General features: G+C 41.4%; 1 protein-coding gene across 18 annotated transcripts in view; it reads left to right on the plus strand.

Moving 5' to 3' along the window:
* LOC119474286 (ryanodine receptor 3-like) overlaps window positions 1-2072 on the plus strand; it is a 121582-nt gene extending 119510 nt beyond the window's left edge. For all 18 annotated transcript variants that reach the window (XM_037746204.1, XM_037746211.1, XM_037746206.1 and 15 more), the window contains one exon: window positions 985-2072. In XM_037746204.1, the coding sequence (XP_037602132.1) occupies window positions 985-1080 (96 nt within the window). In that variant the 3' untranslated portion in view covers window positions 1081-2072. The remainder of the gene's footprint in view (window positions 1-984) is intronic.
* The last annotated feature ends 15472 nt before the right edge of the window (window positions 2073-17544 follow it).

Consider the following 17544-nt stretch of genomic DNA (forward strand, 5'->3'; position numbering starts at 1 on the left):
GTAACATTTCAGGGATCTATTAGCAGAAATGGGATATAATATTCATAACTATGTTTTCATCAGTTGTATAATAACCTGAAAATAAGAATTGTGTTTTCGTTAGCTTACAATGAACCCTTCATATCTACATAGGGAGCGAGTCTGCCATGTTGCTCCGCCATATTCATATAGTAGCACAGAACAGACAAACCAAACACCGGCTCTACAGAGAGTCTTTAATGTTTTTTAGTTACCTGAAGGCCACCGTAGTTCTCCGACACGCTTGTGAAACTGCGGTAATGTGAGCTGCAGAGTGCAAAACCGTGGTACCGAGGTGAATGGCGTTTTTGCACTCGGCGGCTCACGTGACGCAGGAAGATCACAAACATATCTTGTGTTCTTACTGTAGACAAATTGACCAATTTAGCTCACATTTATTAGGATATATTTGTGGTAAAACTAGGCATTTCTCAATTATATTCAAATATAGAGTATATAGATTTGACACACTTTTTTAAACACTAAAAAAATATACAGAAACCAGGTTTTACAAAAATGTACTGACACAGGCATTCAAAGAGTGAGCATAATAACCAGGCAACAGCCACAATTAATTATTTGTTGTTTTGTTAACTCACAGAATTAATATTATTTGACTACAGCTGAGTAAATGTGACATAAATATGACAGCTGACATTATTGATAACAACTGCTATAATGACAACTATAATGGCAGTTGTTGTTTTTGCCAGTAAAGTCAATGGTCATCAACTTAAACTTTGACTTCCTACAGCTAATTAAGACAGTGTTGATTATTTAAATTATTAAAATTGCATCAACACATGGAAATTGCACTTTTTCAAATTGCAATTTTCATATCAAATCATTCAGCCCTGGTCTCAGCATATTTTTGTATGCATGTACACATTAGTTTGTGTCCAAAAGGTGTGTTACTTCTAATTTTGAGTAACTCTTTTATGTCCATGTCTGCGTGTCTGACTCCAGGAGTCATACGTGTGGAAGATGTACCAGGAGCGCTGCTGGGATTTCTTCCCAGCTGGAGATTGCTTCCGCAAGCAGTACGAAGATCAGCTTGGATAGAGCAGATGCATCCTCTTTACCTCTATCCATATGAAGTGGGCTGCTGGAACTTGTAGTCCTACATACAGCTGCTGGACTACAACACCACACAGTCATCCCACCACTGCTTCAGACTGGCCGGAGGAGAGACGAGGCAAGATTTCTTTTTTATCTCTAAAAGAGAATCGTCTCGTACCCGCGTCAGACGTCCCCTCGTCACCGTCGGTACAGTGCCAGTCTACGAGGATACGACCCGTAACTTGCCCAGACATTTTGTTTTTTTTAAGTTTTGGGACTCGTCTTTGACAGCGTGTTGCCTTTTACTCCACATAACCCCAAATCATTGCACAATTTTTGTTTTGTCTTTTTGAGAAACACTGGGTTGTGTGGGGTCACGGGACAATGTGTCAGTCATATTATGCACAAGAACCCAACTTCAATATTTTTGAGAATGTTGAACTTGAGACTTAATGCCAAAAGAAAAGTGGAGGAGTTCAGTAGATTTACTATGATAGTGCGCAAAAAATATAATGTGAGAAAAGTTTCAGATGTTGTGATCTTGCATATTGAGATGTTTTAGAATGACGTGGCAAAAAAGGTTTATTATGTAGGATAAAAAAAAATGCCTAATTTTTTCATGAAGTGCCTTACTGTACTGTATCTACATTACAATGAAGCTATGCAAAACTTTAGTTTCTTCTTTATTGTATGTAAGTACAGTAATTCTCCTGGAGCAGTATCAAGTAGCTGTCCAGATATGTAGTTTGTGGCTGAACTTTCTCATTTTTCAACAGCACTGGTTTGATTTGACAGATTTTTTTTTTTTTTTGCTGAATGCAGCATAACTGCAAACGTTCGAGGTACAAAGTGTAAAAATTACTCAGCAGAATTTACTGAACACCTTCAAACAAGAACAAAAAATGTAATTGCTATTGTATGGCCATTTGTATGTAGTAGCTTTGCGGATCTGTGCATTTCTTTTGATGGGAAAAAATAAATCAATGCAAGAAATATTCATGCTTATTGCTATTCATTGGGATTCATATTTAATATTCAAAATACACCCACATAAAGTACATTTCAACTTTTAAAAACTGTTCCTCCACCTGTTCACCTCAGCGTCATAACAGGACGAGGTATTTCAAGTCTTAAAGCTCTGAGACATCTGCCAACATCTGCCTCTGCGGCTAATCCAAATCTTTTCAAAATAAGATACCTACTGCGTGCAAACAGCCGTTGGCTTTAGTTCTAAGTTAATTCGACTCCCCTCAAACCTCAAAGCTATATCATAACCGTGACCGTCCTGCAGCTTTTCATTACCGCATGGTACAGTAGCGCTGGGTGAGTAAATGTGCACTTCTGGTTTGGTCAGAGAAGCAGGACGGGGCCTCAGCGTGCGCCATGATGGGAGTTTTAGCCCTGTTACCCACGGTGCCACCTGTCAGCTCGCATCATGTCACCACACCTCAGGCACCACACAGCGCTGCAGCCTGCTGCTGAGAGCAGCTCTGCCTCCTGTATAACAGCTCCAGCATGGTGACTGGTTTTTATGGTTCCAGCACACTGTGAGGAAATTATAGTTTTAAAATTAAAAAGTGTCTTCTCAAAAATGAAGAGTAACTGCAAGATTAAAGAAGCCACATTCAACACTAATTGTCTTCAAAAGCTGTGATAGTAAATATCACATTAATATGGTTTTGAGTGCACTGCGTAAAAGCAATATCAAACTCAATTTAAAGTTTCGGATATATGATTTGCTCTAACAAGCAAAAGGGGCTGCTGCCTTATTTAGCATATTATGTGGCCATTATGGCAACGGGAGAAAAGCAATGTGTGAAGTCACGGATATGATCATTCTCAATAATTTGACATAATGAAAGCTGTGGGAGGCCGTTCTCAACATGAAACGGTAACAATTAAGCCATCAAATAACTGGAGACTATTATACCTATTAACTTCTACTTTGTTAACTCTGGTGGGAGCAAAATGAGCTTACGCCTGTAATTTTGCGCTCAAATGGCTTGTTGAGAGAACTTGTGCCACATGAGTCGTGTTTCAGCAAATATTAGAAATATTGGACTTTGAAGTATCGTGTCAATATTCAATTCTGTCTCCAACAAACCAAACAAGCCTGAGATATGTTAATGTAATGCACAAAATAGACGGTTTTGTGTTATACATCCTGGACAGGCACAACATAGAGAGGTTTCTGATGAGGTTTTGTTTTTTGTTTTTTTGCTCACTCGTTGTTAAATTCAGACTTAAGCCATAAATACATTCTGCTCTGTAAAAATACAAGAGAATTTAGACTAGAGACCATCCTAAGATGGGATCACATCAGCTGCGACGCAAAATCGGGCAAGTGGCACTTCCTACCCCCTTTGGGCGTCCTTGCTCGGACCACACCCATCTTCGAACTCGGCTTTCATTTTGATCTCAACTGAACCCGGTCTAACAGGAAGGCGCATAAATAGCACGACAATACACACGGACGTTTTCACGTGTCATTTGTACGCCCCAAATCTACCTTAACGTGTGCAGCTAGATTGAGGCACCAAAACCACTTAGTTAGGTTTAGGAAAAACGTCATGGTTGGCCTTAAAATAAGTACGTTAACTAAGTGAAATATGCACAGAATCAATGCAACGCAACATAATTACGGAAACTTACAAAACAAAACACCGGTCTCCTGGTTGAAAGTCCTGTGTTTGTTGGACTCTTCCACCTCCCCTTCCGCTCACCATAAGCGGTCTTTCTCACTTTTTATTCTACGTAACTAACTTTAAGCGTGGCATATTTACTCAGATGTGTTTACATTGCAGTCAGTACAGACTACATGGCGTACAAGTGACAAATGCAAGAAAGGCGTTCTTATTGCAAGCTAAATGTCTTGCGCATTATTGTGTCATTCATACGCCTTTTAGTGTAACGGACTGCTCAACTACACACCTGTTAAGTTTTGTGACGCCAAATTGGGCAAGTGGCGTAAAGTGTGTGGGAGGGCAATGACCCCTTCGCTCCTTTGCTCGCACCACGACCATCTTCGAAGTGTAACTTCATTTTGATCTCAACTGTACATCTGTAAAGTTTCGTGGCTGCATCTTGCATGGTTGCGATGCTATTGCGGTCACAATATCTGTCCACAGACTAAAACTGCCCCTGTGGTACCGCTACAGTAGGTGTCTCCAGGACCACATTTTGCCAAGATGACACGATCAAGGACACTGAAGGTGAAAATAATACCAACCACTGGTGCGATTGGTAACAAACTCCCCCGAGAAAAAGCTGACGTATTCAAGTGCTTTTCTACAGTTTCTCCATTATGTTACCTGGGACACGGTAAGGAGAGAGGGACATTTAGCGGGCAGCTTGTTGACAGCAGCTCTTCACACATACAGGCCGACTCCAGAGGCTGGATCTCCATAGAGCCGTGATAAAACAAGACACATGGCCAGAGGCTTAAGGTGGAATGACACAACCCAGGGGGCGTTTTACACTTCAGTCCACCACTGTCCTCTTCAGGTGGATAGCTTTTTACAATTTAGATGACTCTAAAACATAGGTAAAACATGTTTTGCTTTTGTTTTGGTAAACATCTGTTGTTTTAAAATGACTGTTATGAACTTGGAGTGCTAATTTGGAGATATTAGCCCCCTATCTGTGCTGCATTCAGTATGCAATATATTTTGGTGTAATGTTGCCTGCTGTAATGCATAACCCCTGTCCCCCCCTCTCTGCATGAGTCTCCCAAATAACCTATTGCTGATGTAATGCAGCTGAAAGTTGTATCCGGCCTGTCAGCTCCTGGTGTGCAGCGCTGTGGAGTGACAGATAGGTCGGGAGAAAAGAGAGAGCAGCTTGAGTCACAACGCGTGCTGTGTCCTTCAGCTGGCGACCTGCCGAGAAACCTCCAACTGGTCACAAGTCCCTGCATATTGTCCCGTTGATGCATCCCGTTAGGGTTTGAGCCTTTCATGCAACATCACACAACAAACAACACCTTAGCAGCTAAACCCGGAATGAAGAGGAGGAGAAGAAGCAATTTGGGTAATTTCCCACTTCATTAAAGAAGCTTAATCAACTCTGATGGCCTCTAATGGCTAACTGAATCTCACTTTGTCTTACTGATTTGTAGGACAGCATGCCGCCTACCTTCAGCTGATAGCTTAATTGTCATCAAAATTGATGACCTGCGTCTGTGTCATTTACAAAATACCAAATGTGTGTCACCTGTACAAAATGAGACGTAATTGGTCATTTTCAGGATCAGCCCTTGACCTTTTTTAAGTCTTATTTTAAAGATGCTCTATATGATATCAGAGTATTAATATAGCAGCAAACAACTATTTGTTATGTAAAGATATAGAGGCGTAATGTCTACCTGAGCAGAGAATGAAGTCGCTCTCCCTCTGTGTGTGTTGTAATCTGAGCTTCTCCTTGCTTTGTTTACATAGCCAGGCCAGCCTCACGTGCCTTTTAGTGCATGTGAGCGTGCCCCACTGGCTAGTCCACAACCGCTGCTCAAAATAGTTGCTGATTAATCGACCAATCATTTCAGCTCCTTTGACAACCGAGCAACTCCATCCGCTGATAAAAACTGATGTGATGTGGTCAAAAAGTACGAAAGATAAAAAGTAGTTAGCAAACCTTGAGTTGTGATTGTTTTGTCAAAACAAAACAAGTGATCAAGACTGGACGATTCAAGATTGATTGGTGATTCTACTTAAAACAATCGGATACTGTATGACATTTTTTTCTCAGCCTATACAGTAAATGTTGCTAATTTAGGGGATTCCTTTCTATGCATCCTTGTATTCGGACGGTACAGAAACCTGCAATTATTACTTTGCTTTGTTGAATACTCGATTCTGATTGGTCAATCTCGGCGTTCTACGGTGTGTTATTTCTTTACAGCAGACCGTTGCTATGTATAACAGACCGTTGCTATGGACGCAGTTCTGATGTCGGACTCTGGAGGACCATTTTCTGTGTCAAATTATTGATTTCTTAAGTAAGTAGCCGTGTAATAAGCAGGATAATGTACAGCGAGTCGGTCATTGTTGTGAAATAAACTCTTTCAGGGCGATGACCGCCTCGCTGTACATTAACCCTTACTTAGTAACAAATGAGTGTTTACTGATTCAGCATTGTGAGGGCAATAACCTTCAGTAAACACACGGGGCTAAATATGTGCAGAGCATATTATGAGCATGGAAACAGAGAGGTGAGATTTACTCTGAAAAGATGCTAAACCCTTGTACACTACAATAGGAAAGCACTTTTTCCTGAAAGTGTTTAAAATTGGTGTGTGGCTGTGTGTGTGTACAGTAAGCGCTCGTCTCCATTGCTCAACATAAAAAACCTCTGTCCTCAGTTCACACACTGCAGTACTGGCAGCCACTTCTTTGACAGATGTGTTTCTCCCTGAAGCACACACTCTACATCAATAGAGTTTATGTGCGACTTTAAGTGTGTGTCTGAGTGTGTGTGTGTGTCAGAGAGAGACCGAGCAAGACGGATGGAGAATAAAGGCGAACATTGTGTGAATTTAAAAAGTCCCCAGCAGGTGTAAAAGTTAATTGTGACATCTTTCAGTGAACTTGTAACACCTAATTGAACAGGATTGCACCCTCAAGGAAGCTTCCATAAGAAGTCAGAAATATCTATTGGCGTCACTGATCCTTATAGGGAGGCTCGAGGTCTGATGTGGTCTGTGTTATGTGAGGACCACAGCTCCCTTCATAGCCCATTTGAGTGACATCAACTACAATGTTTGGTATCTTCAACATCTGAGGCCTTCCTCTCGCTGTGAAACGATTGGGACTGATAGATCTGGGTTGTTTAAATCGACGAAGTCTGAGGGCGCAAAACAGCCGAAGTTTCTTGTGTTGTTTTTCTGGGACATGCATGCTGCACTGAGGCACTTTCCAGCGTGTTTTGGTTTAGAAAGCATGCGTGGGAAACCCTTCACTCATTACTGTCTCGGAGAGAAAAGAGCCTCTTCTGTCAACTCCTGTTTACTTCATCTTCCTAAGACATGTTCACACAGACCCCCTACAAGAACTACCGTGTTTTATATGAGTTAACATCACTTTGAGAGTAGAACAATGTTCTACATGAAAACGAAACCTTCTTGTTGTACTGAAATCCTGATGGATTTAACAACTCCTTTATATTTTCATCATCTAACACGTACCTGAACATCGTCTCCGGTTTAATGGTCTTGTCCTTGGGTTTCTGCAGAGTTCTTGTCCAGGGGGATCTGTTACATGTTCAAGGTCAGACAGAGGCACTTTTAGCCCATGGCTGCTGAGTAACTGAATGCTGCAGGGCCAGCAGGGCGGACGCACGGTGATGTGAGGTGAGCGCTGCTGAGCGAGCGAGCGAGGGTTGAAGCGAGCTGAACAGACTGCTATGCACTCCACGGGTGTTCTATTGCGCTGATACGGCAAGGGACACGTCAAGTGCAGATCCAGTTCTGACACCGGGCCAAACTGGAGAGGACGAATGAGAAATAAGAGCAGCGTGCAAATGGGAATTTCCAGGCTTGTAGGCACATATTATGTGTAGGGATCAACAGGGAAGATCTGTATTGCATGTCGTCAATTTGGAAAATGGGCTTATTTGCTTTTTTTGTTGAGAGCAGACAGCAGCCTCATGGTCTGAGAAGTGAAGCCAATGCAAAAGTGCCTGGAACTTGCATTCTTTCTAACAGCCAGCAGGGGGCGACTCCTCTGGTTGCAAAAAGAAGTCTGATTGTATAGAAGTCTATGAGAAAATGAGCCTACTTCTCACTTGATTTATTACCTCAGTTAACATTGTAAACATGAGTTTATGGTCTCAATCGCTAGTTTCAAGTCTTCTTCAATACAGCATGATGTTCATTTGGTAAATTATGGTCCCATTTAGAGTCAACTAGCTACCACGGTGTTGTTCGTTGACCACATTTTCTTCTTTCACAGTGTGTTTTCAGTTCATGAAAGTTAATTAGAACCTTTTTGGTCGCCTGAAAATCTCTTATTCAGCGTTCGGTTGTGCTTAGCTCCGCCCTCTCGTGTCACTTCTGGTTACAAAAACCCGAGATGGTGACGGCCAAAATGCCGAACTCAAGGCTTCAAAACAGCAGTCCACAAACCAAATGGTGACGTCACGGTGACTATGTCCACTTCTTATATGCAGTGAGTAAGATGAGAAGATCAATATGCCTACATCTTTCATGTTTGTCTTTTAACGTTTAATATGAAACTGAAAAATCTGCCCTACGTGTGTGACAAAATGTGAAATTTGTCGGGGGCCAACATACAATTGTGCAAATTTAAAATGTTTCAACTTGAGCAAAAATGATTTGTGCATGTCCTGGGTCTTTACGAATCATAAACGTACAGATACGAGATGAACGCTCTGGCTCTCTCAGAGGGTCAGAGGTAACATGTCATAATTGAACCTGTAACCTGTGACAAAACAAAGTTCAAAAGTTGAGGTTTTACAGTAGGTTATGTGTCAGAGCTAGGCTAACTGTTTCTCTCTGCATGAAATTAAGCATAATTCCCAAAATGACAAAAGTATTTCTTTGTTATAGCTATAAAAAAAGATACATGTACACCCCAGATCCCTGATCAGCTTGACTTTTCTGCAACCCTTCGATATAATCCAAAGATAGGTGGGTTTAAGCCTGCAGACAGGGAGGAAGATGAGAGCATCACACAGAAGATCAGACAGAACATGAGGAGAATGAACAAGTGTGAGGTGAGGAAAGACATAGCGCTTGAAGCATGTCAAGGATGTCACCATTTTACCTTTAATCTCATCTCACAACTCCATCTGCTGTTTCCACCCAAAGACCATTTCTGCTACACAGGAAACAATTCAAAAAAAGTTTTGTTCCAGATAACAAAGCCTAAAGGAAACATGGCTGGCACTGAAATGGATGGCTGTAATGAAGGTAATCGTGCTGGAGATTGTAGTCGACGAGTAGAAACGTGTGTAGTAATTATCCTTTTGTTTTCAATCACCAGGTTGTCATTCAAAGTGCCAGAAGCTTCCTGAATATAGTTTTTCAAAAGCAGGATGCAACCTCTCCACACAGATGAAGATAATTACAGTTCGATCACACCGGCGTGATTCATACTTAATGAATGGCGATAAAAAACGAGAATTTGCAATAGCGCTTGTCACAAGCAGAAACAGATGATTGATTGTGACGATGAAGCCGGTGATTGTATAATTTAATCTCGCTTGCTCCTCCTATCTATGAATAATACATGTTATTATCAACGCAGAGTATGAATGGGGTTGACACTGATGCTGGGAGTCGAGGAAGGACACAGAGGTAAGTCTCTCAAAAGCTTTTCAAGCTCTCCCTCCATTCTTCTGAGCAGTTTTGGATTTCCACTTCATGGTCCATTTACTGTTCCTTGGATGAATCAGCTTGTGTCGTCTGGAGCGTCAGAACAGCGAGTCAGGGAAATGGATGTCGCAGTGACCTTCTGTCACTGGCTGTAGTCCTCCTGCTCATAGCAGTGGATAAAAGTATCTGCCCTTTGGTATTGTGTGTTCTTATAATGGTGGTACAGGTCATGGAGAGAGAGCAGAGAAAGTTTGGGTAGTTGTAGACTTAGCATATGACTAATCCACAGAACTGAATAACAAGACTAATGCTGTGTTCAAAATACGAGCGACACAGCGGCAGGCTACAAGTCATTTTCAATGGAAGCCGGTGACATGATGCTACAAACTGACGCCCGACACTTGACACACTACAAATAAAGTTGAGCTGGTGTCAACTTTATTCAGTGCTCCAATAGAGAGCATAAGTACCGCCCCTTCCGGTGGACCCCATAGGAGCTTATTTCGGAAAAAATGGGAACGGTAATCAACGGAGAGAGACAAATATTTTTTTGTTCCTGTTTGAATTGCGCCACGAATCACACATATGATGTTTGTCAATTTAAAAGATCATTTTGCAATTCAAGAAAGAAGCAGTGTGTCGTAGGTTTGTCGTAGTATCATTTAGGTTTGCGGGAAAATGCTCGGGGAACTACATCTCTCGTCTCGAACGTATTTTCACAGTCTGATACTACAACAGTTTTTCAACAAACTGAGACTTTCTTGACTTGCAAAATTATCTTTTAAATGTACCAAACATCATATGTGTGATTCATGGCAAAATTCAAAACAATATTTGACTCAGAGTTTATGATGATAAAACTTTTCAACTTGCTCGTGGTGTGACCATGGCAACCACTGAAACCATCTAGGGACAATAAACTAATAATCTATGATGTCAGCAAAGAACGTATAATTGCCAAGAAGTGTAAGTCAATTGCAACAGCAGCAGCCTAGCTGAAAACGACTACCGAACGCCAGTAAAACGTTCGCCTAAAAAGTGCTGTACAAAAGTTAAACAAAAGTATTTCTATTCTGTTGTCATATTCTTCCGAAATGGCGTGTGTTGATTAATTAAATATCATAAATATAATAAGCATTTTCAGTCCAAAATGGCGGCAGTGGCTGTTGTCCAAAAAACACTGGAGTTTCGTTTCTTTGCTTCTATACTCTTTGATTTTAGTTAGCAAAACTTGGTATATTAATCGTGTCATACTACTAACCATTTCTTCTATTTCAAGCTCTATTTAGCTGCGTGATGAGATCAAGTGGACAGCAGCAGCCTTCAATGTAGGCCTACAGGCTGGTGTCGGAAGTAGTCGGGAGCTATGGCTGCCATGATTCAAAATACTAAATACCAATGTTGCACCTTTGGTTTGAATTCTTTTACAGATTTCAAACATCTGCAAAAATGATTTTGTAAAGGACTTGCAGTTGCTTTACTGCCTGAGGCTCAGTGAGTGATGTCCGAAGAGAGGCTGTTGTAGCTGGCAGCCTGAGCACAGAGTGGAACACATGGCACAAGTACCTCTATATCTCTCGGCTGCCCTGAGGTTTATAAAGACGCGTGCGATTATATAATTTTGCTCTAGACAGCACTGAAAAGGGAAAACAGATACAATAATGTCATTTGATCCTGCGTGGAAGCCCGAAGTGCGTTCCACAGGTAATTTCCACATGACACGAGCTTATAAAGGCAATTTACTGTTGTTTTTTACTCTGCTTTATTAAATTTTGCGCCCCAGGGCTAGGCTGTTAGCTTAGACAGCTTTAGGTTATTGTGCACATAAAAACAAGGCAGGCGGTTGTCACCAGAGTCCAAAGCCAGTATTAAAGTTTGTCGTTATCTGAAATGGGTTTTATGTTGCCACACTTATCTTGCTCTGAGATAAATGGAATAATAAGTTATTGATTAAAGATACAATCGCAGCTGCATTATCCACCTGAATCTTTTAATTCTGTTATTTTTGACTGCAGATGAAAAACTGGGATTGTAATACGACAGCAACCATGAAGCTGGTGATGGCCAGCCACTACATGTCTGCAGCTGATAAATGAGCAGCAGTGATTCAGCTTGTAATAACTAGCTATTCTGGCTCTGCTGCTGCTGCTGCTTTGATTTTGACCTCCCCTCTCCTCGACCGGTGTATACAGGCGGACAAGGGCTGCCATGAGAGTCCTTTGAAAACAAACAGCCAGCCATTACTGACCTCCATTACTCACGTAAGGTTGCCCATTTTTTTGCTCACACGGCCAGCTGTAGCTGCTACATGTCTCACACGGGAAATATGACTTTCATCCACTGAGATCAGAGACGGTGCGTGTGTGTGTGTAGAATCCCGAACTGAATAAATAGTCAACTGATGGTTCACAAAAGCTTTAATGATAAAAAAAAATACACACAGCTCTGCAAACACACTATGAGAAGCGTGACAGAAGGCTCGACCAGACCTTGTTACAGGACAAATGATAAACTGCGGTAACTTGGAACTTTCACCCCAAAGAATACACTCATTATGTACACTGAGTTCAGACTCAATTTCTCACTTGATTTCTCAGCCTTAAACCTGCAGTAGGCAGAATATTTTTGGCATCATTGGGCAAAAATTCCATAATAACCTTTCAGCATATTGTAACTCAAGTGTTCTGAGAGAAAACTAGGTGTCTGCACCTCCTCACGGCTCTGTTTTCAGGCTTTAAAAAATCTAGCCCTTGACGGGAGACTTTGGCCAATCACAGGTCATTTCAGAGAGAGAGCGTTCCTATTGGCTGTTCATTCAATGGAGGCAGCTGTCAATCACTCGTGAACTCCGATCAAACGGTCAAACTAGGCAGCGCTGATCAAATATGAATCAATATTCTATAACTGTAATGCCTATTTCTCGCCTGAAATGTTTTCAGAAACATCTTGTAGTGTACTGTTTAGTTTGCTACAGCTGGTGGGCGGTGCTTGGTATTTCCTCAACTGATCTCACAAACTTTCTCTTTTCACAGCTAAACAGTACACTACAAGACGTTTCTGAAAACATTTCAGGCGAGAAATAGGCATCACAGTAACAGAATATTGATTCATATTTGATCAGCGTTGCCTAGTTTGACCATTTGATCGGAGTTAGCAAGTAATTGACAGCTGCTCAAAGACGGCAAGGCTCCAGCTCGGCTCTGATTGGTTGTTTTCCTTCGGTCTGTGAAATCTTGCAGATGCCATTAGGAGCCCCGGAGGACACAGAGGAACATGATTTCTTTCAAATTGCCTGTTTCATGTACTACTGTCAGGATATAGTGACCGTTTTATAAAAACAACTTTTTTAACTCATATTTGCTGTAATTCTACCTACTGCTGCTTTAAAGCAAGAGGGTTCCCATCAACACGGGCACAAATAGCTGTTAACAAGAAGGAAGACAATTTATTTTGAGTCAGTAAAAATGTTTAAAATGCCAGACTCCTTTTACTAATATTCAAATACCTAACGTTTAGACTACACATGCGATGAACTTAATACAAAATAACCACAGCAAAACAGAAATAATAATATCTAAATGAAACTAGACTTGAGGGAGGCTGCAGCTGATTGCAAAAGGGGGGTTTGTTAGGCAATAAATAAAACAGATGCGGTAAGCGCAAGGGCACACTTAAGGTGCATGCATATAAGGAAAAAAAGTCACTTATTCATAGCCCGCTCCTGTGCTAATACAGCTGCAACCACTCTCTATAAGGCAATTCCTAAAGAAGCTTGGTAAATCTATGAAAGGACTTTATATTATCTCTACTAAACACAATATATATGAAACTATATACTGACAAACACTGTGCCCTTATCAGCCAGGTGCTAAACAAACACAATATGTTAATTTCTTTTGTTTGGAAAACACTTCTACTGTGCTGACACCGTGAATGTATGCTTCTACTAGTATTACACCTTCCAAATAAGAGTTGAAGCTTTCATAATGTAAAAAATAGGACAAATAATAACACAGCTTTAAGAAAAACGTTTATTAAAGGGGACGTATCATGAAAAACTCCCTTTTTCAGTGCTTGTGCACATACGTCCACAAACCCACAAAATAAGACAACCCAGTCACTGTGCATTCCAATACCCACACTACCATACGGTTTAGTATACCAAAGATTTAGTATGTCCCAATACATAGTATGTCAAATGCAGTATGCCAAAAATACCAGGATGTCCTATTACATCCAGTCACATTTTGCAGTATGCGAGCCAGCATGCTTTTCTGACTATTCTGACCCACAATCCTCTGCACAGCAGATATATGAGCAAGAGGGTCAAAGTTCGGGAAGGTCAGAGGTCAAGGTGCAATGTTATGACGAAGTTATATGTCCAAATTGTATGCATACTGCATGCAACACTACTTTGTAAGTGCAGCTGCAGTATGTACTAGAAGTAAAAAGAAAAAGTATGCGATTTGGAACGCACCCTCACTTTTTTGTGGGCTGTCTCGTTCAGAAAACACATCATTCAACAAGGCATTCAGATCTGGCTCTCCTTCCTATGTCACATAAAGGCTCATTAGAATATATTGCCCACAGCTTGAGATCTAAATTTGCAAAGGTGCACCATATTTTTCTCGCAAGCCAATCAGAGCAGACTGGGCTTTTTTTTGGAGGGGATCTTAAAGAGACAGGCGCTAAAACAGAGCGTTTCAGACAGAGAGTGAATACAGGTATATTCAGACAGACAGTATGAGAAAAATAATGTGCATGTTAACATGTTCAAAATACAAGTACAAACCTGAAAATGAGCATGATATGTCCCCTTTAATGTATGCTGCACCACACTAAAGGTCATTTACATGTAGCATGTGCCGCTGCCACTGATATATGCACAATGTGTTAGCGTCAGTTTGCTTTGAACTACTTCTAAAGAAGTCTGACAAAGCTTTCTACGCTTACAACACCATGCAAGACCTTCAGAAGTACAACCTGTGTAAGTTATCCAAAGTAGCTACCTTGGCTTTATTCTCTTAGCACTCAACCTGGGAGCTTAGTGCAACTTGGACCAATTAGCACACAGCACCACAGGAAAGTGAATCTCATCAATAAACCATGGCACATTATTTAGGATGGAAATGAAAGATTCATGCTTGACTGAGACTCCTAAAAAGACAAGTATGGCACTTCAAAACCATCAAAGAGCACTTTATGAATTAGCCTGGGTTCATCCTCAAACTTTTGAAGGGATGTCACTTTTAATATTTACTCAATGGCCCGGCTGTATGAGGCTGTACTTCTGACAGCCGATGCATCAGGACTTCTCAGCAGTCGGGGGAGGCCATCTGTGTTTATTTTCCATTAAGAGTGGCTCTCTCATCTCCCCTCTCTCATCTCTCTCCTCATCAAGGATACACTTTACGTTATATGTATCAATTAATTATTTAAGGATATTGAAATGGGCTGATCCCACTGATGAACAACAAGGAACCTCTACTGTGCTTACTGATTTACATTTGCCAGCGTGCCATATTCACAACAACAGTGCTGCATACTCAAGCATCATCTATACAAACTGGTAAAGCGGAAACTATATGGAAAGACTCGCTTCAGGCCAAACACAGCATGGTTTACCCAAATGGGGACTTCAGCAGGGCTTGTGTGATTTAATGCCAGATTCATGCAATAGGGTGTGTATGTGAGAGCGAATCGTTTGTTGGTGGATGGTGGGATGCTAAATCGTCTGTGTGTAGGATGAGGGACCACATGGCGGGTGCTGGCTATACGCCCAAAATAAACACCTTGGAGTTGGGGTGTTGCTGGGTAAACGGCCTGCAGCCATCAGCCCGCTGAGGACTCCTGACAGACATCTCACCCAATTAGCATTCGGCACCTTGCCTACAGCTTTGGGCAACAAACGCTATTTTAATGTAGTGCAATTTTCATCAAGAACAAGCAGGGTGACTATTGCGTGTGCTAATTATAGTAATATAATGAAGTTCAGCAAGTCTGGGCATGCCCTCATAACCACACGTGAACACACACTCAGTTTGGAGATATTTTAGTTGACTCTCATTAACAGTCTGATTTTTAGTATGCACAAGAACGTAGATAAAAGAGACTGTCCTGAATGAGACTTTTGCATCGTTATTCCGGACGATTAGATTGTTATCAGGCCATTAAATAGGCATTCTCGGTCACTATAATCACCAGTAGGCCCCTATTGATGTGAGTCAATAGGGGCCTACTACACCCAATGTTAGGTTTTATCATCTTTTCACATAATACATCACCGAAAGAAGGTATAAAATAACACGATGGCGACCTCTAGCGACCTTAATTATGACAGGAGCAGAAGCGTAAGTCAGGCGCTGTAGTATAAACAGCATGAAACTCCGTATGGGGTGGAAATCGGGGGCGATGGATGGGACACAACCCAGGAGGCGCATCCCATGTGAAAATAAGAGTGTGTATTCTTTGTGTTTGCAAGTGTTAAGTTTCGCTTTCACTTTTGAAACGTGGTTATTTTAAGCCAAAACACAATGTTTTCCCCTAAACTTAACTAAAGGCCCCGACACACCAATGACGACATGGCCATATGGAATGAAGCTAAGTGGTGAGTGAGAGTGGTGTGAAAATGGTCGTCAAACGCCGCTTTATTTCATGTACGTATCATAACACTGGTTTGTGTATCTGCAGTCCTCGGTCTTCTGGTTTCCCTTTTTACAGACTGCTGGTAGGGAGAATTATTTCATCTCATGCAGGTGCAGAACATACGTGGTAGTTGGCCGTCAGCTGTAGTCTTTGCGATGTGTTCGAGTGCAACCTTTTGGCCAAGACAAAGGCGACGTGAGGCGACGCAACTGGTGGCCTTCGTCACCGCTAGTTCTTTGATGTCAGGTTGGTGTGTCTAAGCCTTTAGAGGTTTTGTTGCCTAAACCTAAAGAAGCCTTTTTGTTTGTGTTTGAAACGTTATGTTTAATTCAGTGTTACGTGTTGCTTTTAAGTTTCGCTTTCACTTTTACAACATAGTAGGCGTAATAGGCCCCTAATGACCCACATCTATAGTGCTTATGTTGACCGATAACACCTATTTAATGGCTTGATAACAGTCAAATCGGGTGCAATAATGATGCAAAAGTCATTCGGGACAGTCTGGAAGTGTTTTTAAGAGTCAGTTGGATGGTCAAAAGGAACTTTTAAGAGGCCTCTGCCACAGGGTCAAGGACAGGTCTCCTCTGGTGTGCCTGGCACCAGTCCACCTCCTCGCAGCTTTTCAATCTTCTGGAGGCTGTGAAAAGAGTCTTCCAATCACAGGACGTCACCTGGATTAACTCCACGAATGAGTCACGAAAAATGTCTTGTGGTGGCGCCCACGCAGGATAAAAACCTGTTTACCTGAACCTGTTTGGTTTAAATACATTTTGACAGTGATCGTTCTGGATTAATTTAGCTGTTATTTATTATTTTCCTGGCCTGCTGAGGATCAGTTGTTTTTGCCTGTTGAGCATACTTTTTGAATGTCTGGCTTCCAAAACACATCACACGTTTTTAATTTGATTTCTTCCTGGCAGCCATTAGTTTTAATTAATGCAGAACAATAGGAACATCAACTGGCATAGACTTGAAACGTGTTCGTACAACAATGAACTTTATCGCTTTGGCAAAGTATCATCGCATGATAACGCAGCTGTGAGAAAGAACTGTTCTGAAATGTCTGACTCTCAAACTAGACTTCTCTAGCAATGTGTTTAAAGCTGCGCTAATCATTATTTTTATATCAACAATGGCTCAGATGACTATGTGAAAGGTGTCGCTAGTGAAACCCACAGAGAGCAGCAGCTCCCCTCAGTTCTACTGAGTTTCTGCTCGTTGTTTTGACTTTAGGCCAACAGGCAACTGCACTTTACTGTTTTGGTTCGCTCTCATTAACATTGTTTCCAGACGCAGGCAGCTTTTTTTTTTTTTTTCTTTTTTTTTTAACAGAAAAGCTCTGATAAACCCACTGAGAAAAAGACTAACTGTGAATTTGGAAAATGAAAATGACTGTTTTGCAGTCTCAAATGATGTTCGACCTGATGATCTGTAAAGACACCATTAAGTGAGGGTGTACATCAGTCCTTCGCTGCGCTGCGCTGCATTACAAT

Source organism: Sebastes umbrosus, chromosome 16 (assembly GCF_015220745.1).
Source record: "Sebastes umbrosus isolate fSebUmb1 chromosome 16, fSebUmb1.pri, whole genome shotgun sequence".
In the NCBI taxonomy this organism is placed as follows: Eukaryota; Metazoa; Chordata; class Actinopteri; order Perciformes; family Sebastidae; genus Sebastes; species Sebastes umbrosus.